Below are 26,240 nucleotides of genomic sequence, written 5' to 3'. Positions count from 1 at the left end.
CAAACTTTACTGCACCGAATGTAACGTTTGCGTTGGCAGCATATGTATAAGGCGTAGACTAAAAAGCAGCCTAGAGACTACGACCCTTTCACCAAATTATCAAATATCATATTGTTAACTCTTTATGGTTTTGTACCTTAATTTTGTTTTTGTTTCTTTTCGGTGAATAAACTTATTTATTATTATTATTATTTAGTCATTTTTAACAGCTCTGCTTAGAGCCGGGATTTACGTCGAATTACGGCCGAAGCCAAGTGAGCAGATACTTATTAAAACCTTGAGCTTTTAAAGCAATTCCCGTTCACCTTCTGTTGCAAGGAATTTGCGCACAATTCGGCATGTGTTCAGCCTTGCCTTCTGCATATTAACATAAAGAGCATTTGGGAGATTTAGAGTATTTAAGGACGTATGCATTTGTTTGGGTATGACGCCAGTTGTAGAAACAATTAAAGGGACTATTGTAACTTTCTGCAAGTGCCACATACGTGCTATTTCTTCTTTTAGTTCCGTGTTATTATTATTACTACGTGATTGGTTAAGCGTTATCCAACTTATTGTTGAAGTACTAGAAGTATTCTCCTCGCCCGAATACCCACGCCTGGAGATCAAGCAAGTCGATTGATAAAGAAGCTACCATCGTCGGCACTTTGAGTATATAATTAAAAATATTTAAATGTACTACTGCTATTGTTGTTCTTCTAATGTTTGTAATGTAATTATTTAATGATTTCATTGCCAAACATCAAAACTGTATATATTATCTGTATTTTGTTTAAATAGTTACCAGAGAGTATGATTACAGACTAATGAAAAAACAGAGTATTTAATTAAAATAATTTAAATGAAAAATATTATCCTCTTAGTTTTATAATGTATTTCAGGGCAAGATCTCGACCGCTTTAAATATTTCGCTTCCAAACTTCAAAACTATATAATCTGTATTCTATTTAAATAGTTAGCAGAGATTATGATTACAGACTAATGAAAAAACAGAGTATTTAATTAAAATAATTTAAATGAAAAATATTATCCTCTTAGTTTTATAATGTATTTCAGGGCAAGATCTCGACCGCTTTAAATATTTCGCTTCCAAACTTCAAAACTATATAATCTGTATTCTATTTAAATAGTTAGCAGAGAGTATGATTACAGACTAATGAAAAAACAGAGTATTTAATTAAAATAATTTAAATGAAAAATATTATCCTCTTAGTTTTATAATGTATTTCAGGGCAAGATCTCGACCGCTTTAAATATTTCGCTTCCAAACTTCAAAACTATATAATCTGTATTCTATTTAAATAGTTAGCAGAGAGTATGATTACAGACTAATGAAAAAACAGAGTATTTAATTAAAATAATTTAAATGAAAAATATTATCCTCTTAGTTTTATAATGTATTTCAGGGCAAGATCTCGACCGCTTTAAATATTTCGCTTCCAAACTTCAAAACTCTATATAATATCTATATTCTATTTGAATAGTGAGTAAAGAGTATCGTTACAGACTAATGAAAATACAGAGATTCAAATTTAAGTAATTCAAGCTTAAACTCACCCCTGATATCCTAATGCCTTCTAAAACAGAGCCATCTTTGACGGCACCATATATTTCTGCGCTGCTACGTATTTGTGGTAACGAATCTCTATGTATGCCAAATAGTCTGTAGAAAAAAAAATCGATATAAAACACATTGAAAATGATCGTGAGAACTGCCTTGACAAGATCAATCGGTAAAAAATACAAATTAAAAAACTGTTAGAAATCAAAGGATATTAATGACAGGGTGGCACCATACACCACACACCGCAAACACGTGGTCCTTCTAGATAAATAATAATAATAATAATCTTTATTTGAAAATATAAGCATTACAGTATTTACACCAAGTCGCTTATATCTACACTAATTACTAAACATTTTTTAATTATTCATACTAATTTAACATAACATACTACAAGGATAAATAAAATAAAATTTAGTAAAACAAAAATAGAATTAAAATTTGTAAACAAAATAAGCTTAAATCTATTTAGGAACCACAAAATTAATTTTTAAAATTCTGAAATATATAAATTTGTTTTAACATAGTATAAAAGGGATCATAAAATATGTCTACATCTCGACAACGCACGAAGTCATTTAAAAGTTTAACAGCCCTAGCAGTGGGGCTGTTGCTAGCTTGGGGAGAATGCCACATAGGTGGATAGCAAAACAATCTATGTTGCCGTCTTCCAACACCACGCATATATTTGTCGGGAACATATAAATATATTGATTCGCGTACAGCAGTGCTATCCACCCTATGCACTAGAATTAAATAGTAAAATTTTATAAGTGCGGCTTCCCGTCTAAGCTGAAGTGAATCTAGACCAACCATACCTGACACAAACATTGAAGGATAGAGAAAAGGGTAATATCCATATTTACGTTTAAATAAATATCTACAGAATTTTCGTTGAATTTTTTCTAACATTATACTATACATTGCCTCAAGCGGACTCCAAACTATTGCATTATATTCTAATTTACTACGGACATAGGCATTATACAATTGTTCTATTACTTGGGTATTCTTAAATTGCGATGATATTCTAATAATGAAACCAAGGCATTTATTAGCATCTTTGCATGTTTTAAGTATATGGTCATGAAAATTTAGTTTTCTATCCATTATAACACCTAAATCCCTGATTTTGGGTACATGTTCCATTGGTGTGTCAGACAGATTATATATATTTTTAATAAGTTTACGAGATCGAGAAAAAGTGATAGTTTTACATTTTGAATTATTAAATGATAATTTGTTTCTTATAGTCCAGTCAACTACGGCATCGATATCACGTTGTAGCGCTACACAGTCTTTAGTCTCGGTTACAGATAGGTACAGTTTCAAATCATCAGCAAACATAAGGCATTTGGCATTAGAGATAACACTAGGTAAATCATTTATCATCATCATCAAAAATTGCATAGGACCCAAGGTACTACCTTGACTAACCCCTAGATAAATACTACCACATAATACTGACCACAGTAGTATATATATATATATATATATAGTCCACATTTCATCATCTTCTCTTTTCCTTTCCTATCATCAGCCTATTGACAAATTATATGCATTTTATGTGCCTCGAATTATTATATATAATTACTTGTATATATAAACGGCAATAATTACTTATATATATGACCCATTTGCCCGTCCGCCCAACTATTATATAAACAAAAAAACTATTGGCCACTTTAATATATCCTGTGCTATGTGACCGGAATCAATCAGAACATCATCATTTACAGTGATTGAGGGTACAATACAAAATTAATCCATACATACCTACATAACATTGGATCCCAGTTCAATGTTTCTAAATTCATTAGCAGCGTCCGTGAAGCATTTGTCACGTCAGTTATATGAAGCCCGCCGTGGACACCTCCGGTTAAGTTCTATTAAACAATTTTATATAATAAGTTATATAAAGATTACAAACAATAACTTTAATTGAATATATTTATTTCATAGAAAAACTTTTATGAACATAATATAATTGATCTAGGACCGTATAAAACTCAGCATATAGGCTGGCGAGGTTAATTCAGGTTAAGGATATCCTGGTTAAGGATATCTCTCCCCCAAACAATAAAAATAGTCTAAAGATACAAGAAATATATATATATATATATATAATAACCATCGCTTAACCATCGCTTACATCACCAATGCGCCACCAACCTTGGGAACGAAGATGTTATGTCCCTTGTGCCTGTAATTACACTGGCTCACTCACCCTTCAAACTATATTAAATAGTGAAATTCAGCTTATTTGTATGCAATCGTATCAATATTGTGATTTTACAGGATTTATGAGTGAGCCAGTGTAATTTCAGTCACAAGAGACATAGCATCTTGGTTCCAACGTTGGTGACGCATTGGCGATGTAAGCGATGGTTAACATTTCTTACAATGCCAATGTCTATGGGCGTTAATGACCACTTACCATCAGGTGGCCCATATGCTCGTCCGCCTATCTATACTATAAAAAAATAATGCAGTGGTAGAAGGAGCGGCAGTTAGGAGGAGCATATGACTAAACGGTAGATAGGATGGAACTGGAAATAGGATATTCATACGTTATTCAAGTAAGCATATTCAAGTATTAGTATATTTTACATAACAAATCTCTCATTATATGTCAAGTAATTTTGCCGAGTGAACTAAAACCTTATTGTAACGTCCGTAGTTATTGAAACGGGTTCTTTTTGAATAAGCAACCCTATTTCGCTAATGACTTCTCGGTGAATCCTAATGGCTAATGATATAAAGTTATGTATCTATATAAAAAAGGTGCGTTCGATTTTTTTTTAATTATTACTCACCCTTGAGCCGAGATGGCCCAGTGGTTAGAACGCGTGAATCTTAACCGATGATCGTGGGTTCAAACCCTGGCAAGCACCACTGAATTTCCATGTGCTTAATTTGGGTTTATAATTCATCTCGCACTTGAAGGAAAACATCGTGAGGAAACCTGCAAGTGTCAAATTTCACTGCAATTCTGCCACATGTGTATTCCACCAACCCGCATTGGAGCAGCGTGGCGGAACAAGGTCGAAACCTTCTCCTCAAAAAAGGAGAGGAGGCCTTAGCCCAGCAGTGGGACATTCACGGGCTGCTACTGTTACAGTACTCACCCAAACGATCCAAGAGTCAACGGTACCAAATAGTAGTCTCTTATCCCTGCTCGCTCGTCTCACGGCCATCACATTATCCTTCATCCACCTCATCTTCAGAGCACTGAAGTAGGGACTGATTGGTAAGCCGGAGATATTTTTAAGATAATTCTTGTTACGGTCTGGTAATTTCGCTAATATCGCATCAACTGTGCTATCTGTGCGGATGTCGTTCCATGCTGAAAGGAAAATGGTCTTTACTGGTGGTAGGGCTTTGTGCAAGCTCGTCTGGGTAGGTACCACTCCCTCATCAGATATTCTACCGCAAAACAGCAGTACTTGGTATTGTTGTGTTCCGGTTTGAAGGGTGAGTGAGCCAGTGTAATTAGAGGCACGAGGGACATAAAATCTTAGTTCCCAAGGTTGGTGGCGCATTGGCTATGTAAGCGATGGTTGATATTTCTGACAACGCCAATGTTTAAGGGCGTTTGGTGACCACTTACCAGCTCGTCCGCCTTCCTATTCTATAAAAAAATTTTTTAAAAAACTCCGTTTCAATCAAAGTTTGAACTAGGAGTAAGAGAACTAGACAACGAGCGTGGAATTTTAAAATGGACTGAAAAGACGTTTGCTTCGACGGAGAGAAAAACTAATTATGTTTAAAAATGCGATATAACCAAGTGTTACCAGTAATATATATATATACATATATTTCAATTGTATGTTTAATGCTGTTTTATTCATAATCTTAACATTATTATACAGGTTTGGTTAGTAAGTAGATTTCTATTTTATAGAGGATGGTTTGTTAAACAATGCTATCTTCGACTTACAAATGTCGAATCAATGACGACAGAAGGAGAGAAAGCATTATTAGACGTTCATAATTAGGTCCGTTCTCAATCGTTTAACAAATCACCTATTGCGCATAATAAATTTGTCAATAAAATCTATGAATTTCTGTCAATACTTACATATTGCAGGATGCAGAGGTTCACCCGTATATTTATCCCATGCTATTGTCGTCTCCCTTTGATTCGTCACACCTAAAGTAACTATATCGTCTTTTGAATATCCTGCAAAAAAGTATAATGGGAAATGAAAAAGGTATACATACACCTTAGAAATATAATTAGTTTAAAGATAAACCAAAATTCAGTTTCGATGTCCGCAAAACGTTTCAATAAGTACTGACTTGTTTATTGATCTTTAAAAAAATCGCTATTTTCGAATCTAATATATACTATTTTCCCATTTAATAAATATTTAAGCTTGTGTTAGAAGTCCGCACTCCAAAACCCCCTTCCGGTCGCCAGCTTAACATCTCGTAATTATATCGAAAATCTTGGCGGCACGATATATGCAAAGATTGCTATTGAATTATATATTATATACATCGGGCAACTGAGCACATACACAGGACACCACAAGTTGCTGGGCTATATGTACGTAAGTCCCGATATGATTCCCAGAAAAGGATGCTACCATATAGCTAGCCACCGGGCTGTTTCGGCGGGTTTGTTGTGTAGACGCCTAAAGCTTATCACAGAGATACATACAAGATTAATTTGACAAGTCTAAAAACTTGCTTTCTATTTAATCCTCTTATGATAAAGACCGATATTCGTCTTTTAAAGACGTCTACATCCAAATCAGCACTAAGGTTTAATGGAATATAATCTTACAATGGCAAATAATAATCATTTTCGAAATTAAACTTGGTTGAATATGTATTTTTATATGCAAATCTAGGTTTGAATCTGTCATCATTGATCGATTCTTCATATTTTAAGTTATCGCAACTAAATAACTATTGAATATGTTTCAAAACTCTATTTCATGTGAATATTTACTTTAAAATAAAATTGGTCCTTCGAGCCGGATGAAATGGTACAAATTATTAAAAAAGATATATTTAAATAAGACTGAAAAACAAATCTTACCAAATTCAGCCAACTGGTCGATAGCATTTTCAGCACACATTTTAATATTTTGTAAAATCTCTAAGGGATCTTGTTCGTACCATCCTTCCTGCGGCTGAGCCTCTGTTTTGTCTAACTGATGTGAAACCAATTCTTCAGACCTTTCCGCTTCGTATACCTAAAATAAAATTGATATACTTAAAGATGGTCTTGTTTTTAAAACTGTTTTTATGAAATATTGCGTATAATTTATTTTATTCAGGAGATATTATTCTTGTCTTATCAATAGTTACCAAGTAGGTTAGACCAAATTTAAGCGGAAAAAACCCACAAACAATGTTCAATTCTTTAAACTATTTAAACCTTCTAGTTGATAAATGATAGTTATTTCATTTAGTTGCGTGTATAAACCAATCACAAAAACCGAAGCTGTTTCTATGAATCTGGTTCACCGTTAGCCATATTACCGTCCACATACAAGTGTATTTTACATGCTACGGCTATATTACAACCTATTGAGATAAAATATAAAATTAGGGCAAGTCTTGATTTACTAGACAAAAGGCAAAAATGTTTGAAATTTATATTAATAATAACTCAGGATGGGTTAGAACATGACAATCGTAGTATTAACATCTACCAACTGTCCCAAATACATATATACATATTATCTCGTATGGATTCGTAAATATGTATTTAATTGAGTAGAATTTTATTTTCCGCGTATATTTTGTCACACTTCCAAACATTATGTACTATGTCTCAAGGTTAGCAGAAAACGCTTCTTGGATTCATCCCCACTTTAGAGCATTTTTTTGTTGTTAAAAATGAGTTGAATTTATAAATATTCAATGCAAACTTCATCCTAACTGAACCAAACTACTATATCTATTTATACGATATACTTTTATTACTACGTAAGTTACTATTTCGAAATATCTAGAAAATTAGCATAACCAGTAATGTTCATACAAAATAGACGTTCCATTATTCGGTTATGTACCTGAATAACTTTGCAATTATTATTTGAGCTAGATTTAGATTTACACTAAAATCCACCTGTCTTTTCTGTGTGAGTAAGCCAGTGTAACTACAGGCAAATAATATCTTAGCTCCTAAGGTTGGTGACGCCTTGAATATATAAGAAATGGATAATATTTCTTACAGTGTCAATGTTTATGGGAGGATTAAACACTTACCATCACGTGACAAAGGTTTTTTAATGACCTTATTACTGAACTCAATATCAAAATATACTTTATTCACACAGGCTATTAAGCGTTCTTCTATCGCGATTTTACATGTAAATCCGACGTAGACTCGTTCGGAGTCAGAACACTCATCATTAACTCTTGATGAACGATCGCCCATTCGAAAGACATTATTGAAAAATTTAGGAAAACATATATGATTTTTTCTAATCTTTATTACAAATTATTTAATAATGAAAGCTCGTCAATAAAAATCGATGACAAACAGAGAAGAGAAACGTATTGAACTGATTTGTCTTTGTCTATTTATATTTAAACGTGTATAGTTTAAAATGACGAGTATATTTCTATTTTTACAGGACGTATTAAACTGTTGAAGTGAATCCCGGTGAGGGCGGCTGCACAGGACGCGCGCGATATATCTATGACTATGTATTTAATATGACAGTCACATCACGTTCAAGTTTATTATTATCTATGATTTACTGTAACGTTTCAGCCTCTGCTGCCTCAAATTAAAAAGCCATTTTAGATTTCAATAGAAATAAAAAGGAAGCATTAAAAGCAGTTACACAAAGCCAGTAGCAGAACGAATCCACTCAGTCAATCCAATATTGGCTTCATCTAAGTAGAGACAATTAAATGCAATTAAATAGCTAACATAATATTATTCTAGCAGACGTTTCGTATAAAAAGCGAAAGTATTGACAATTAACTATTAGCTTGGCAAATGTAATCTGAAATCCATGCAGTTGATGCAAAAAACTAGTTTATAATATTAGCCATTTTGCTGTGTACATATATAGGCGGAAGCGGTCACCACCGTCATTAGATATAGGCGATTGACCATTCCTTACATCGTCAACTGGAAACTAAGTTGTAATGTCCCTTGTGCGTGTAGTTACACGCAGTAGTTACTGTCTCGCTCACCCTTCGAATCGGAACAACAAGCCAAATAATATTTAAAAGTCATTCATACCACAAATCGAACTGTCTTTGTCCCATCGTCAATGACACCGATGAGTGACCTTTTGGCGCCGTCCTTGACTGGCATCTCGTCCACTGAAAATGAAAAAAATAATCTTTATTTTAAAAATATTTAAAATTCGTTTAATAAACTTTCGAATATCGGTTAAGGGTTTATTAATAATAATTAATAATCGAGAACAATTTAAATGAGGAATATTTAACTATAAACTATTATAAGTAACTACGATTTTTTTTTAATATTTTATACAATGTTGCTATAAAAGATATATTTAAAAAAATCTAAGGAATTCTTAGGTGTTCTATGAAACGAGTTTATTTTTTCTTTCCTTATTTATGGTACATGTAAGTTCAATTGACAGGTATAAGGCATTTTCCTTCATTTTCTTGAACAAGAATCTCATTGAATTGATTGATAAATATATAAACTCGATAGGATTTTATCATAGCCAACTTCCAACTTATGCTGTTAGCGTTGGCTTCTCTCGATGGATTATCCGAATTGATTAATGTTATTACTTGAACACGTGTATCGGATACCTTATAACATTGAAGTGCATTTGATCTCTGATAATAAGTTGTATATATAGTGGATAGGCTGCTGAAATTCAGGCCTCAAATCTAATATTTTCGGATATTTAGATCAACAATTCTTAAAGTGACTTCCTAGGAACTAAGACATTTAAAAGGCATTTTTATACCAAAAATTTTTTGCTATAAAATTTCCAAATAAATTAATAAAAAATACATAATAGAAATGATAAGATTTTTTATACATACTTTTATTTTTTTTATTTTTTTATAGAATAGGAAGGCGGACGAGCATATGTGCCACCTGATAGTAAGTGGTCACCAAACGCCCTTAGACATTGGCATTGTAAGAAATGTCAACCATCGCTTACATAGCCAATGCGCCACCAACCTTGGGAACTAAGATTTTATGTCCCTTGTGCCTGTAATTACACTGGCTCACTCACCCTTCAAACCGGAACACAACAATAACAAGTACTGCTGTTTTGCGGTAGAATATCTGATGAGTGGGTGGTACCTACCCAGACGAGCTTGCACAAAGCCCTACCACCAGAGAGATATACTTTTATTTACATTAAGGCCCTAACCTAAGGATATGTACAAATAAAAAATTAAAACGGCTACTGTACAAATCATGACCACGTAGAAGGTGGCAAGAATACTAGCAGGACTTGACTTTTGAATCCTCTGAGCGAAAAATTAACTAGTCCCGTCGCCAGTACACGCGATTAAGGCGAGATTTAATTATTTATTATATATTTGCTCAGCACGCTTTATATCTTCAGCACGCTTCATCCATAAACTCAAGTCGATGGAACGGTATTTATTTTAAACATAACAAACACTTGAATGAAGAAATGCACTGAACTTGCACGCGGACGAATCCAGGTGTGTCGCTAGTATATAAGAGTGTAAATTGTTTTTTAAAAGATCAGTATTCGCCAGCGTTTTAGGAGGTGTGTGTGGGGGGTTAGGTATTTAAAAGGCAGTCTATGTCTTTCCATGGGATTCAAGCTTACTTCATATAAAATTTCATCATAATCGCTTCAATGGTTTAGCCGTGAAAGCGTAACAGACAGCCAGTTACTTTCGATTTATAATATTATTATTTATTTTATTTTGGACAACCAACATTAGATACATTAGATAGACAGTTAAATAAAGGCTGAAAAGGTTTTTTGACAAATAATCTAATAATTATATATTATATCGTAATACCCGAGTATATCTTATTTCGAATGTAATCATATATATTGTTCCAAAATGTTTTTATTAATTATAACAATAAAATTTTCCACAACATCAAAGCTATCGATAAAACATCAATAAAACAAAAACATTTATCATCGTTATATTTATTTCAATCGTAACATCGTAATCTTCATGTTAGCTATTATATAATAAATAACAAATTATATACCTACGCATCATTCGCGTAAACTCTTTGGCTGATCCACGGCTATATCACAAAGTCGCAGATAAAACAAAATATAATTATTTATGTAGACGCGGATGTGTAATTATGTACTATATATGTATATAATATATACCGTAACCGTAACAGCCTGTGAATGTCCCACTGCTGGGCTAAAGGCCTCCTCTCCTCTTTTTGAGGAGAAGGTTTGGAGCTTATTCCACCACGCTGCTCCAATGCGGGTTGATAGAATTCACATGTGGCAGAACTTTAGTGAAATTAGACACATGCAGGTTTCCTCACGATGTTTTCCTTCACCGTAAAGCACGAGATGAATTATAATCACAAATTATAATATATAACAAATATGAAATTGTTTATTGTTTTGTCCTTTCCTACATGGAAAGTGGCAATGAGTCGATACATTGATGTGATTTTTACGTAGGTATAGATTATACGTTGCAAAGTCAGTCTATTTTATATAGTATTTTTTTATATGCACCAGGATAGCAAATGACTCTACTCCACCTGATGGTAAGTGGTAGTAGAGTCCAAACGCGACGACGGCCAGTACAGTCGGGAAGAATGTTCCGTACTAGCCGTCCCCGCCTTGCCGGCCCGCAATATAAATTAATAGTAAAAAGTAGTATTGCGTTATGTATGTATAAGTAACCTTAAATTTGCAAAACCGAAGCCACGAAATATATCCCCAAAAAAAATTTAAAAAGGCAAGGACGCGAAATGACCTTGGACACGAATATTATTAATAAAAAAAACACAAAAAAACAACTTGGTGATAAAATTAGATTTATTTTAACATAGTATTTTAACGTATGATCTAATAAATATGACCTTGTATGACACAGGTGTCACGTGTCTTACACGAACATCGTTTACCGCAAAACCAAGAAGTATTACATGAAATTATTCATATTTTCAACGAAAAGCAAATGATAGAAGAAAAAGAGATGCGGTTTGTTTGTTAACTAATTTTGATTCACAGCCATGATAGGAGATAAACTGTAGACGAAAATCGGAATAAAAAAGAAAAAAAAACATACAATTTTTTTGGAATGTTTAATATATACTAAACATAATAAATTACATATATGCAGGTCTATGGTATCCTCCTGACCGATATCGGCCACGGCGACCAATCTTAAGAAAGATTAGTCAACCGCCTAGAACGTATTATAGTGCACAAGTGTGGGCGCAAACACAGATGCATTATCTATTCCCTCAATCTCATAATCCGATGGAACGGTTAAGTCTATAACAAATATATAAACTGAAGATTTTCATCCATCTATGCAACTAACTCTCAAGTTTAATCCGAACAAAGGCCACGACTAACGACTTATAACGACATTCTAGATTCTTCCATTACATCCTAGCGACATAACCTTAAACATATTATTTACTAAGTGATTACGATACGAGTAACAGATGGTTTCGACAAAAATATTGATAACGTTGGATTATTTGTGGGTAATCTAGACCGGTCAATTAATTACATGTGAAAATCCTGATAACGCAATCATTCATCATCGAAATTTTTTGACAAGAAATCTACTGTGCTTTATGATAAAAAAGGTGACAATAACTGAATGAATTAAAATACTTCGCTGCACAAAAAGTGTGCGGCATCTTCTGGCAACCATGCTTCCACTTGTACTAAGCAGCTTGACGCAGCGAGTTATAGTACCTATTTTTTGCTCTAGACCGCAATCTAGACTGTTACGAGAAAGTGATGTCGACGATGGATCGAGAAAATAGTGTTTGCATCAAGACGATTTGTAGATAATATAAAGATTATAACTTTTCTTGAATTCTTTGAATAGGAAGGCAGACGAGCATATGGGCCACCTGATGGTAAGTGGTCACCTACGCCCATAGACATTGGCATTATATGTAAATATAATGTTAACCATCTCTTACATCGCCAATGCGCCACCAACCTTGGGAACTAAGATGTTATGTCCCTTGTGCCAGTAATTACTAACTATCCAATAATTATACTAAGTGAGGAAGTACGCAATCTCACACGATAACGATCAATTTACTCTCATATTTAAACATATTTATCGTCCAACTCTAACATCATAAAACTAGTATGTATATTTTATTGTAGTTTTGAGATGAAGTTTCTTTGACCGCATAAATTTCAAAATCGAGTCTGAACGTTTGACTGTAGCGTTTCTGGCGAGAAGTTGCACAGGCTATCTTCATGTAGATCATTCAGATGTGCGTTTCGTTATTCTTCTCCTTAGTGACTTGACCGATTTTAATGAAACATTCTTAATATAATAATCTGATACTAGTGCGGTCGCCTGGATGGTTCTTAGCTATTGGACCCGGTAAGTGACGTTGTTGCAAGTATTCCAATTTTTTTTCTCACCTAAATAATCATAATTATTAGGAATCATATCCTTATATATCATATATCATAGCCTCACAATACACTTTTTCATAATCACTCATTGGTTAAAAACTATTTTGGTAAAAAATCTTTAATTTAATCGTTCGAAGTCAGAAAAGGCATCTTGTTATTTAAAAAAAAAAACATTACATAAAAGAATTCCGAAATCAGTTGACCTACTTTTGATATCATTCATTTATTTTACAAGTAATCTTTAGTTCGAATTGTCACAAGAACTTTGACCTCATTACCGAAACCGGTTTTATACAAATTTCAGCACTAACGAGTAGCCGTGTCTCCGTTTTTTTGAAGTTAAATGGAAGAGGATACTTGGTTAACTCTTCCTGGGTATATTACCCATATTTAAAGATATCCCATTTAGAAAATAATGTAACTGATACGACCTCCACCCTGAAATAAACTTCTCCAAGAGGATGACTCTGTTTTCTATTTGTATTTCTTTGCGTGTTTTTGTGTCTGTGAACGTGTTTCTCCTTTCTCTCATGTGAAAATAAACAAACGAATTACATTCGATACACTAATTTATGTTGAACGTTTTCGAATCACAAAGAAGAATAGGCAATTGTCCAGAAAACAGTACAGTTTATAAGTATGTTTGCTTTCTATTTCCTTAAATTCAATTCTTTGCGTGTTTTTGTGTCTGTGAACGTGTTTCTCCTTTCTCTCATGTGAAAATAAACAAACGAATTACATTCGATACACTAATTTATGTTGAACGTTTTCGAATCACAAAGAAGAATAGGCAATTGTCCAGAAAACAGTACAGTTTATAAGTATGTTTGCTTTCTATTTCCTTAAATTCATAATACTATATAATGGAAGGGCATTTCGACACGGTCGGGGAGAGATAAGGCTCTGGACTAAAGGCTTTACGTGATATCCACGACACGGGAGTGTAGCAGACATGATTCGATTTAAATCCAGAACCTTATCTATAGCTTTATATACTAATTACTAAATCACAATTATATAATTACATTACTGTTCTATTCTATGAAATATTTTCTCCATTGATATGTAGACTCGCGTTTTACAGTTCACCAAAACAACAACGTAAATTTTTTTTTATCGAAAGTATTGATTATATTAATGTCCTCTCGATAGTTAATTGCAGAAGCGTGTTAAGTTTCACGTGACTTACGTCAAACCCCTTTGTTCGCAGATAGCCGTGCCTTGAAAACAATTCTAACGGCATTACATTTTTTTATAAGAATTAAATTTATATATAATTAAGCATAAACAAAACGAGACATAGGCACATATTTATGGAACAGTAAAATGTTAAAATACATATTATTGTCATGCTTAGTGCTTACTTAGCTAAAAAAATATTAATGTGACGTTTAAAAATATACCATATACATACAGACATTGAGTCTATAATTGTAACAGAGAAACGTAAAGTCTAAGCATTCTCGGTATTTTCCCGACGTTCGTTTGTAAAGGAAAACCCTTCAAAGAATTACTGGCTCATACAATGTGCAACATAATTGTTTGTTTTCGACAAAAATATTATATATATCTATATATTATAAGTTCGCAATACTTTCCCACCTTTATTCTCAATTTCAATCAAAATATATTGAAAACATAATTGACAGTTTTTAGTGAAAGTTATAACGTCATAAAAATGTTTAATAAACTACTCTTTAAAAGTATGCTTTATAAAAAAGCGTATGGTAAACATATTAGGAATGTATGATACACTGGCTCACAAAAAGTACCCAAGGAAGGCTACAAGTCTTTTCTTATTAAAAATGGCGAATGTCTCGTAAGCACTAAGCACTTTTACAATAAAAAAAAACGAACTGCAGTAAAAATAACTTGACGCAATAACGTCAGACACATGAGTTACATATTATTTAAAAAACCTGTTTTAATTGAATTAATATAAGCTCCATTAAGATCATTAATATTCAAAATGAAATAATCGTTCCCATTCTAGCTTTGAATTAAATACGAAAACCAAACACAATATTAAAATCTTAGAGCTGAATTTTCAACACGTGAAAGTAAGCAATTAGTCCAATTGTTGTATTTACGGCTCAGCTTGCAACAATGACGTACCGCTTGTAACATATTATATAAGTTGATATATAAATTACACAACTAGTATTAAAACAGTCATAATATTTATCAAACAACGACAATTGCCAGCTTATCTGCGCTGTAAAATAATCTTAGCGCGCGATTATTATGACAGAAAATTGTTAATCTTTATAGTTGAATTTTATAACTGTTATTCAAAATATTACGCAAACTTTAAACATGCTAACTTAGACTTCATCGTTCGTCTAGTTAGCTTATAAAGCCACACCCAAAATATTATGGTGTTTTTCTCCCGAGAAGTTTTCACTGAAAGCCTGAAGTCTGGAGGCTGACAGTAGTTAAACTCTCGTTTCTCAGAAAGCACGAAAATACGTTGAACCCGCGCTTGAAGATTAGAGAGTGCGCCTCAGACTCCTTTGGAATTGATCACTCTGGCCAGAATCGGTCAGCAGAATATCTTTATCAAACAAGTTAAGCTAAGAAAAATCAACATTAATTATAAAATCGATATATAAATAGCCGTCTATACCACTAAACTCAAATATTCAGCTCTTAGTCCAAAGAAATAGCAATAATAACATATAACTAAAAAACAAATAACTTTAAAAAAATCTCATCAAAACTCATATGAAAGAGAAAAATACATAGAGTCAGTCTTATCAGGCTAAGCTATATATAAACCCCACATACTATATAAACCCATTTATATATTTACCTAAGCGAAATGAAAGGCCGTGGAGACAGTGTAGTGCCAACGTAAGCATTTTCAAAAGTTCACGAGTCATTTCATCAGAATTATGAAGAAGTAAGATATGTAGAGGGGCTTGTAATTTGGCAGGGTTATATTATATAGTATTTATACCACTGCTATTGTATAAATGCTAAAGCTTGTGTGTTTATGATTATTACTCAATCAAGATCGAAAGAATGCACGAAATCTAATGAAATTTTGTATGGGATATTTTTGGAACGTAATCTAGTAGCAAATTACGAAGTAGTTACACCTCATAAGTGGGTGGTACTAACGCAGGCGGGAGTAAAACAAAATCCCAAAGGCCAAGCACACGATGCGAAGAGAAATAAGTAGATTAAGTAGTGAAATGAAAAAAAAAACATTTTTTTTTTTTATTATCGATTAAATATAATTGCATTTTTAATTTACTTCCAAATAAACGAAGGCAAAGTCTACTATTTAAATATTTAGTTATTTCAATTAAAATAAAGCGGTTGCATTTGTTTTTTTTTTTTTTGGGACACGTAAAGTATAAATTTGCGAATATTATCTTTTGTGTAAAATCGAAAATAAAATTAAAAAAAATTGGCAAAACTTATTACTAAAACAAAACCACTTATATTATTAAGTAGAAAAAATACTTTCAGAAAAAAAAGTCTAGTAACTAGTTACTCGATCAAACGCATCCGGACTTTCCCGGATTTCCAAATCCACCAAAAAACAAGGACTGATATCTCTTCGCGGAACATAATTGCAGAATTAAGATAATTAGTTCATAGCAAACAAGTCTTAGATTGATGTAAAGGAGAAATCCGCGAAATAATTATGTTTACGTTCGCACAAGTACACAACTCTGGGGGCGACCTCGAAGAGATTAGACTGAGTGAATCGTTCTGTCAAAGGTATTTCAAAAAACAATTAAATAGACAAATAAATTATTATGTAATATTAAAATTTGTCTCTGTCATCGACATATTCCATGATTCACATTGTGCTTGTAATGTTATTGCCGTTAAATGAGAAAGCAACCCTCTATGCTTTCAAGGCTCAGCGACTGAACCGATTTTGCTGAAACAAGCTTGAACCTCAAGGAAGAACATAGACTACTTTTTACCTACCCCTCTTCCCGTAACACGCGGACGAAAACTAGTACACACAGGACGTCTGGGCTTTGCTAATATTACGTTAAATATCTATGTAACTGTCATAATTTCATTCGAATTTAAGTAAAAAATTGTCAGCCAGCCCGGCCAGTATGACAGCCCTTATCATTTTCACATAATTATAATACTTGTGAACAAAAAAGTGTGTCACGACCGTGAATAAAAATAATATCTTTAATGTCAATATATTGTTCTAAGGTATCTTTTTAATTTATGAAATATATTATAATTGACGGTAAATGGTTACCATCGCCCATAGTCCATTAATATTAACCGTTCCTTAAATCGTCATTGCACCACCAACCTTCGGGAGTAAGATGTTGTCCCTTGTGCCTCTAGTTGCACTGGCTCACTGACCATTCAAAACGGTACAACAATACTAAAGTATTTCTGTTTGGCGGTAGAATGTGTGATGGGTAGTATCTGGCACAAAGCCCTACCACCAAGATCTCGGTATCTCGAAAGATATTTCCTCCATATAAAAGTGCATAAACTAATTAATTAATTTTAAAAAATTAATGAATTAATTATATTGCATTTAAAAATACAGTTTCCACCGCGTCAATACGACCTTCTTTATTAAATTATTTATACGAGGTCAGTGGAGTTGGGCCCAATTAAAAAAAGAATAAAAGTAAAATACGAGGGCATTCACCGTTGTTGGGAATATGTTATCATTTAAATTTAATACAATATATTTAAACATTAAGGGTCAAATAAAAGTGGTTAAAGAAAAAGTTCAAAATGTTGTCTGCATAATATTTGAGTTTTAGTTTAGCTAAGGTATCAAATCTCGAAGGCTATCACTGAACAACTTGAAAGGAGATATTAGGTATATTCCACAGTAAATGCAAAGATTCACTTCAATAAAATCCTAAGTGATACAATCTGACAAGAGATCTGGCGTCCCACCAGCGGCATTACGTGCTTTCCAAATAACGGGAATGAAGAGATAGTGGCGACAAATAAATTCACAGACACCAAACTCCTGAACACGCATGACAATATTTCTTAATAGAGAAACCTAATAACTATTACAAAGCCGACGTGGTATTCGAAACCGGAGCCTCGATCTACAGCATTATTAGCTAACCAGTAGACCAGCTGTACTCAACCTGCGGCCCGCCATGCATTTGTGGTTAGTCCCTTTGATGTTACTTTATTTTCAACTATTTCAAATTTCAATTGGCTTTATTACATTAACAGCCTGTAAATGTCCCACTGCTAGGGCTAGGGCCTCCTCTCCCTTTTTTCGGGTTGGTAAAATACATATGTGGCATAATTTCAATGAAATTAGACACATGCAGGTTTCCTCACGATGTTTTCCTTCACCGACAAGCACGAGATGAATCACAAATTAAGCACATGAAAATTCAGTGGTGCTTGTCCGGATTTGAACCCACGATCGTCGGTTAAGATTCACGCGTTCTGACCACCAGGCCATCTCGGCTTTATTAACACATAAATAATTCTAAATAAACAACTGCTCGTGGCCACGACACTGCAAAGCGTTTGAAACGTAATGAAATGTTTTTTTAAAAAAATGTTCAATTTGTAACAATCCCGAAACATTACTACAAGAAATCAGTACAGTACAGTACAGTAACAGCCTGTAAATGTCCCACTGCTGGGCTAAGGCCTCCTCTTCCTTTTTTTTGAGAAGGTTTGGAGCTTATTCCACCACGCTGCTCCAGTGCGGGTCTCCAGTACAAGAAATCATAACTTAAATATTATTTGTTTGCGGCCCGCGACACCGTGACTAACATGTATGTGGGGCCTATAAAGAAAATGAGTATCGCTGCAGTAGACAAACGAGGCCGATAAATCAGCCACGCATAAGCGCGTGTTATTACTAACGACTAATTATTTATTAATTAACTCTGATGGAAATTAATTAATAATAATGCATTTTATTATTTAAGCAAATTTAGACTTAACCAGTAGTACTTAAAGCTGAAAATAACTTGTAATAGATAGAAATGTCGTCCTTTGTCTTGCGATGTAATCTCGGATTTGAACTGTGAACCGTAAACTCGAGAGCAATTTTAATTTATATCAATAGATGAATCATTCATAAATAGCAAGACAGTTTTAATACCTAATACTTTTACCTAATATAATTATAGTGATGATGGTATTCTCCTGACCATACTCAAAGTTAACTTGCTTACGCGTGCACAAGTGTGTGCGTTTTTTTTTTTTTTTATAGAATAGGAAGGTGGACGAGCATATGGGCCACCTGATGGTAAGTGGTCACCAAACGCCCTTAGACATTGGCATTGTAAGAAATGTCAACCATCGCTTATAGCCAATGCGCCACCAACCTTGGGAACTAAGATTTTATGTCCCTTGTGCCTGTAATTACACTGGCTCACTCACCCTTCAAACCGGAACACAACAATATCAAGTATTGCTGTTTTGCGTAAGAATATCTGATGAGTGGGTGGTACCTACCCAGACGAGCTTGCACAAAGCCCTACCACCAGTGCGCTAACACAAATGCACTCTAATCTTTTGGACGGAACATCCGACAGGACTGGAAAAAACTAATATGAAGGGTCATTCTGAGGCACTTCTTAACTATTGATAAAACTTGTACAGAAGTACTATACAAAGAAATGTAATCTCCTTTTACTGCACAGATCCTTTTTTTACTTTTCAGCCTTTGCGAGTAACGAGACAATAATAAAAAAGGATTCAAACTGTCCGCTTTTAAACTATAATGAACGATTTAAATATAAATTTATATCCATCATCGTAAATTTAAATATAACCTTATATACGTACATATATATCTATGCACGTATCAATTATATTATATATTATAAAACGTAATAGTATATATTCAAATTATTAAGTTTACATTTACCGTGCCACCCCCCTCGCACACCCTTTCATGCGTCCGCGTCGCCATAAATTTCTATCTGCCAGTGATATACTGATATACATATAATACCTCCTTTTGCTGATCAAATTTATGTATGCATTTAGTATATATTTCTTAGTTAAGCCGTATTCGGTTAAAAAATTTAAACATTGTAAACTTAGATAATGGCCTGGTACATTTAAAAAAATATTACACAGGTCGCAGTAAAAAAAAAGTTTACCAATAATATGCAATATTATCAATGAACATTTATTGTTTTTTTTTACAAATATATTGTTCCGTATGTCAACAAATGTCCTTCAATAAGAGTACTATTTTTACAATGCCCCAAATTTATTATAATTAATTGCAAAAATAAGATGGCGGGAAATTTGTGAACCGCACTAGCAGCCTATGCTACGCCACTAAATTTTATTCTAGGCTGTATAATTATCCTAGACTTGGTTCTTGTTTTATTAAAAAAAATATTCATAATTAAATATCTGATAATTCATAATGAAATAATTAATTACCAATCTGTGGTATAATATTAAATAAAGTAAATACCTATTCTATAATCCATTTGTTAAAATAATCTTATCTCTATGATAATAGGTACAACATTATTTTATTATTATTTTTAGATAATATTTAATACTTTTATTATTATTATTTACATATTTTAATGCTAATATTGTCATTTTGATGCCTATTAGTTATTGTTCAAACTGTTTAGCTCTTCTTGATTGTATTATTTGTGAACGTCAAAAAATATTTTGTATTTGGATTTGAATGAAAAATTATAAAATTCAAATGCATTCCAAATATTTATATATTTAATTTACATTAAATAAGGAAATCTAAACTTACGAAGGCAAAATAATAAATAAAATAAATATTCGCACAAGTACAAAATTACTCATAAAAAAATATTAAATATGAAGCAATAACTTCATTTGGAAAATATAGCAGTTTTATTTTCTTGATATTTAATTTTCCTCAATAAATGAACTTTATGATTATTATTGAAGATTATAAATTGTTCTAGAAAGATATAAACATTTTATAACATGTAATTTAATAAACTACATCAAATAAATCTTGAAACCGACGAGTTAATTTACTTTGGAATTTTTTTTTTTTACAAGTAACAGAATCATTAATCACCAACATAATTTAAAAAAAGAACATACCATCTTCCATTATTAAAACAGGAAAATACACAACACTTTTCTTTCCTACTCAAAGAAAAACACTTATAAACAAACGTTTAACACAGGCCAGACCGATTTAATGTAGAGACGCGCGCTTTCCCGCGCAAACAAATAGCTGCACTGGGGAGGCGCGGCACGGCACGCCCGCGACCCGTTCCGTTCACATTCAGCGACATGACGTAGGTATTACGTCATCAAAACATATTGACATTGAGCCTACGTATATTTATTATCAAATTACAGCCATCCTAATTCTTTATCGGCAACGCTTGCAATATAATATGATAAAACACCCCCAAAAATTATAGATAATATATTACATATTACATTAAAATATAAGACATTAAACGAATTTTCAAAAAATTCATAAAATCAATAAATGCTTTTTATTTATTGTCGTATCTATATTTTAACTACCATTACGTTTTTATTTCTTAGTTATGCAAAGGCAGCAAGATTTGAGCTTTAAGAAAAGAAAAAAATAATACCAGAATTTTGTCTCCGTAGAATCTTGGAACTCATTATTTATCACAATTTAAGCACACCTGTACACAACTACACCACATTATACGTACTAAATTTAGTTATTGAATTGGGTCTTGCGATTGGGAAGTTGGCGAGACAATGAACATTGCGAACAAGATAAAAATAGTTGTAATTAACATTGCATAAATGTATATATATGATTCATTGAGACGTTCTTCTATACAATTAAAAAAAACAGCCGTCACAGGACGCCCGACTAATGTAAAACATCGTAATTGATCGTTATTGAAAGATTTTTTTTATTAACATTATAATTTTTTTTTTTTGATAACATAAATAAATGTCACTTATTGTTATAATAATATATAGCAACGAAGTATACGTAATTATGTATGTACGTGTTACGAATACACAAGGCTGCAGAGAGCGGCGTCGAAGCATAACGGCATAATAAGAGAGCGTTATGCGTACTGTGCTCATCCCGTATGCCGTAACGGCATGCGAGTCGGCCTTACACCCACGGCGCACGAATGGATGTTTTACATGAAAAATATATTTAAAAAGTATTGAGGTTAGTATTGAACCTATTTTAACTATGAACTTTTTCATCTCGTTACCGAATCAAAAATACTCGCAAGAGACTACCAACTTAAAAAAGTAAGTATAATAATAATTTTTTTTTTTTGTATAAGAGGGGGGAAACGTGCAGGAGGCTCACCTGATGGAAAATGACTACCACCGCCCATCTGCAACACCCAAGGGCTTGCAGGTGCGTTGCCGGCCTTTAAGGAATGATTACGCTCTTTGCTTGTATTAAGTTTTGATTTAAGTTCATGGATACACTGACTTATATCTGTATTCCTTGTAGCAGCAGCAAAAAAGCGCTACAATTATATTTAAATTTACCAACTGTCTAAAAATTTAAGTGAACAATTACTTAATATATCTGATTAACAAAAAATTTTGATACACTGTACGTGCTCATAGAAACCTGACATTATTTTACGCAATCTACCAGCCCAGTTTTTTTGGCATTCACTATGTTTTTACCATTATATACTCTAAAAATAAATTATAACAAGTATTTCCTCATATCAAAAATGAATTATACCTTTAATTCTATTCAAAAAATATGACTTGAAATAACACTGGTGGTAGGGCTTTGTGCAAGCTCGTCTGGGTAGGTACCACCCAACCACTCATCAAATATTCTACCGCAAAACAACAGTACTTGGTATTGTTGTTTTTAGGTTTGAGGGTGAGTGAGCCAGTGTAATTACGGGCACAAGGGACATAACATTCAGTTCCCAAGGTTGGTGGCGCATTGGCGATGTAAGCGATGGTTAACATTTCTTACAATGGCAATGGTGACCACTTACCATCAGGTGGCCCATTTGCTCATCCACTTATCAATACCATAAAAATATATATAATATAATATAACGATGTATATAAGTAAATGATGTATTAAAAAATCCCAATTACCTAACGTTGCGAAACAAAACAAAAATGGGCACACGAAAAATGGCACATAAAATAAAAACATTATAAAAAGAACAATTTTGTATAGTCATTTTAAAATTTACATTATTCACCTAAATATATCTTGTTACTTTAATCACGACGATCGCAAAGTATCAAGAAACTCCTTATCGAATAATTCAACTATCAAAATTACAAAACGTACTATTGTTGTTAAATTGCTTAGTTTTTTGTATATAATTTATTTTTAAGTACGGAAACATTAGTAGAGGACATTAAGTTATCCACTTTGATCAGTCATTTGATTAAGCGGCTATAGACCATTGAATTACAAGCATTATAATTTATTGTAACACGTAGGTACAAACATTTGGCTTTATAGTTGTGAGAATCGTTTGTTCATCAAATTATGTAGTAAACTCTACATATATTATTTATACGCATAAGAACATTGACCCTGAATACATTAAACGTTTGTTGTTAAGGTGAAATTTTAGTGCAACGTATTAACATGTAACGTTTGAGTGAAACTAAAAAGACTTCGCTTCTGTTACGTGTATACCTATATACGCAAATGATTTAGATTATTCTAAATCATCCAAAAGATATATATAAAAATAAATTTAAATAAATAAAATCGCGTGGAATTCTAAAGGAATGATTGTCACGTCATCACACACCCGCGTTGAAACTATTTTTGCAATTCGGCAGGGGCACACGTGAGTGACAAAAGACGATTCGAACAATGCTATTGTCTTAACTAATTGCCCCTTTGTTGATGTAACAAATAATTTAAAAAAAAAACAGTCCAACATAAAAAATAATCAAAACGTAATTGGCTATTACGTTCCAAATCCAATGATAGTTGATCTTTAGGCATGTTATATAAACGGATACATTTCTGACAAAGCGAGACGTCTCTCTTTGACGTGAAACATTCAATGGCTCGATTAGCTGGTTATCAGATATCCTACCTCCAAATAGTAATATTTAGCATTATTGTGTTCTGGTTTGAAGGGTGAGTGATCTACAGTCAACCGACATATGGGACATAACATCTTTTCTTATCAACATAAGAGTATCGTCTGTGGAATCGCAGATAAGTCCGTAGCGGTGCGTCGTATCCGCGGCTTCTCGATAACTTCAAAGGTGCGGTGCGAAAGTCGTAGTAGCAGCGATAAGTTCGTTTCCACTGTATTTTGGAAATTATTAAATAGCTTCGAATACATATTCATTTTAGTCGGATGTAAAAAATTAAATAATTTATGTAACATTACCAAAACTTTTAAATATATTTCATTTAAGCCTTGGTAAATAAAATATAAATGACATTATATTTTATATACCAATGTTATATAATGAAGAATTCGTTGGTTGTGCGGTTGTACCTACTACCCTGATATCACGTACAAAGTCCTTAAACAAGTTCTCGATTTCATGTTGACTTTGCCCTTTCGATATTTACAATATTTTTTTAAATAATATGCAATCGGGCCACCTTCGGCAAGAAATTTTAGCCAAGTGTACCATCGTCAATACGCCACCAATATTAGGAAGTCAGATGTTATTTATCATGTGTCTGTAGTTGCACTTGCAGTTGCTACACTGCTCACTTACCCTGCAAATGTGAACACAAGAATACTAAGTATTGCTCTTTGGAGAGGATACATGACGAGGGTACCTACTCAGACAGACTAGCACAGCCTCTTATTTTTCAATTTTTCGAACCCTTATTGGGCTCTATTGACTTTACTGAAAGGATAATTGCATTACGTATGTACGTAAAAAGTCCAGATTTCAAAATAAAACGAATATACTTGCTTATTGACTGTCAAATATTTACCATCGGATTAGAAAGATATACCTCAAATCTGAGAAAAACTACCGAATGAATCGAAGCGGATTTTTTTTTATCTTAATTACCCAATTACCCAAGGAGGGTTATGTCGGACTCTTACCGACTAAAACCACCACGGTTCCAGCGATCCACACTTGGTGAAGTTGCGGGTTCTTCCACGCCTCCACCTGTGGCTGTTCTTTTTGTCGAACCTTTCGATGTTAATTACCCAATTTTTTTTTTTTTTTTTATAGAATAGGAAGGTGAAGGTAGAATATCTGATGAGTGGGTGGTACCTACCCAGACGAGCTTGCACAAAGCTCTACCACCAGTAAAATGATGAACCGGCAATAAGCTTTGTAATTACTCTTATTATAATATTTATAATAATTTTGTATATTATCCTGCATGAAAATCAACGATTGCTAATTCCATGCCTCCTTATCAGATAATATTAACGATATGTGACGAAATTAAAAATTATATTCGATCCTTGATTTTTATCTTTCAGCCTACTGCTACTTGAATGTACGATGTTAGGTTGTAAAAACGCGTTACGCGTTTCCCCCACGGGAACAGTGGGGGGGTATGTGGGGCTCGCCAGTGTCCAAGGCGCCGAGTGCGCCCCTAACATCTTAATACCGACTAAAAAACCAGCGGTACCCTTTCCGTCTTAACGAGGAGCGCCACGGGATCGCTTTCGCATGCTACCGTGACGTTCTACCGATGTTCGAGCCTTGTGCAAGTCTGGTAACCCTTACTATATATAAACAGATCATATACTTATAATAAACTTATCAGTTGAAATCGCAAAACATTAATAGCCCTACTTTTAAGAAGCGCGTGTTTAGGTTAAACACCGATTTCCTTGTGTCATCGTTGATTTTTGATTGTCAGCATTACCTATAGATGTTTATACATTATATAACATTTAAAGGTAATTATAATTCTTCTAGTTCCAGTACAAATGGGCGAAGGTGTGAAATCATTCGAAAAATCTTACTCGACATTTTTTTTTTTTTAAGTAAGAAGATATGAAAATAAGATGGTATGGATACCTTCTTATTTAAAAATGTAGACATTGTATTTACAAGAATATATTTTAGTAAAATTTTAATAAAATATATCGATTTGATAATGATATCGTATTAAAATGATAAAATAGTGTGTTTTACAGCTGAATAGAATTATCATTGATATACATATGTATCTACACATACGTTAATCTATATTA

General features: G+C 33.2%; 1 protein-coding gene across 4 annotated transcripts in view; it reads right to left on the bottom strand.

Moving 5' to 3' along the window:
• Window positions 1–26,240, bottom strand: part of LOC126778467 (glycerol kinase) — a 39,393-nt gene that overhangs the window by 10,079 nt on the left and 3,074 nt on the right. The window contains exons 1-7 of one of the 4 annotated variants that reach the window (XM_050502041.1): window positions 21,690–21,765; window positions 8,784–8,866; window positions 6,615–6,771; window positions 5,646–5,747; window positions 4,693–4,910; window positions 3,341–3,450; window positions 1,558–1,663 (exon numbers count right to left, since the gene is read on the bottom strand). In XM_050502041.1, the coding sequence (XP_050357998.1) occupies window positions 1,558–1,663; window positions 3,341–3,450; window positions 4,693–4,910; window positions 5,646–5,747; window positions 6,615–6,771; window positions 8,784–8,866; window positions 21,690–21,723 (810 nt within the window). In that variant the 5' untranslated portion in view covers window positions 21,724–21,765. Of the gene's footprint in view, window positions 1–1,557; window positions 1,664–3,340; window positions 3,451–4,692; window positions 4,911–5,645; window positions 5,748–6,614; window positions 6,772–8,783; window positions 8,867–21,180; window positions 21,337–21,689; window positions 21,766–26,240 lie in introns of those variants that run through there. The other 3 variants (XM_050502045.1, XM_050502042.1, XM_050502043.1) reach the window with 3 other exon arrangements.

The sequence above is a fragment of the Nymphalis io genome, chromosome 26 (genome assembly GCF_905147045.1).
Source record: "Nymphalis io chromosome 26, ilAglIoxx1.1, whole genome shotgun sequence".
Classification (NCBI taxonomy): Eukaryota; Metazoa; Arthropoda; class Insecta; order Lepidoptera; family Nymphalidae; genus Nymphalis; species Nymphalis io.
Note: the sequence above shows the minus strand (reverse complement) of the source record. Positions and strands in the feature narration are given on the sequence as shown.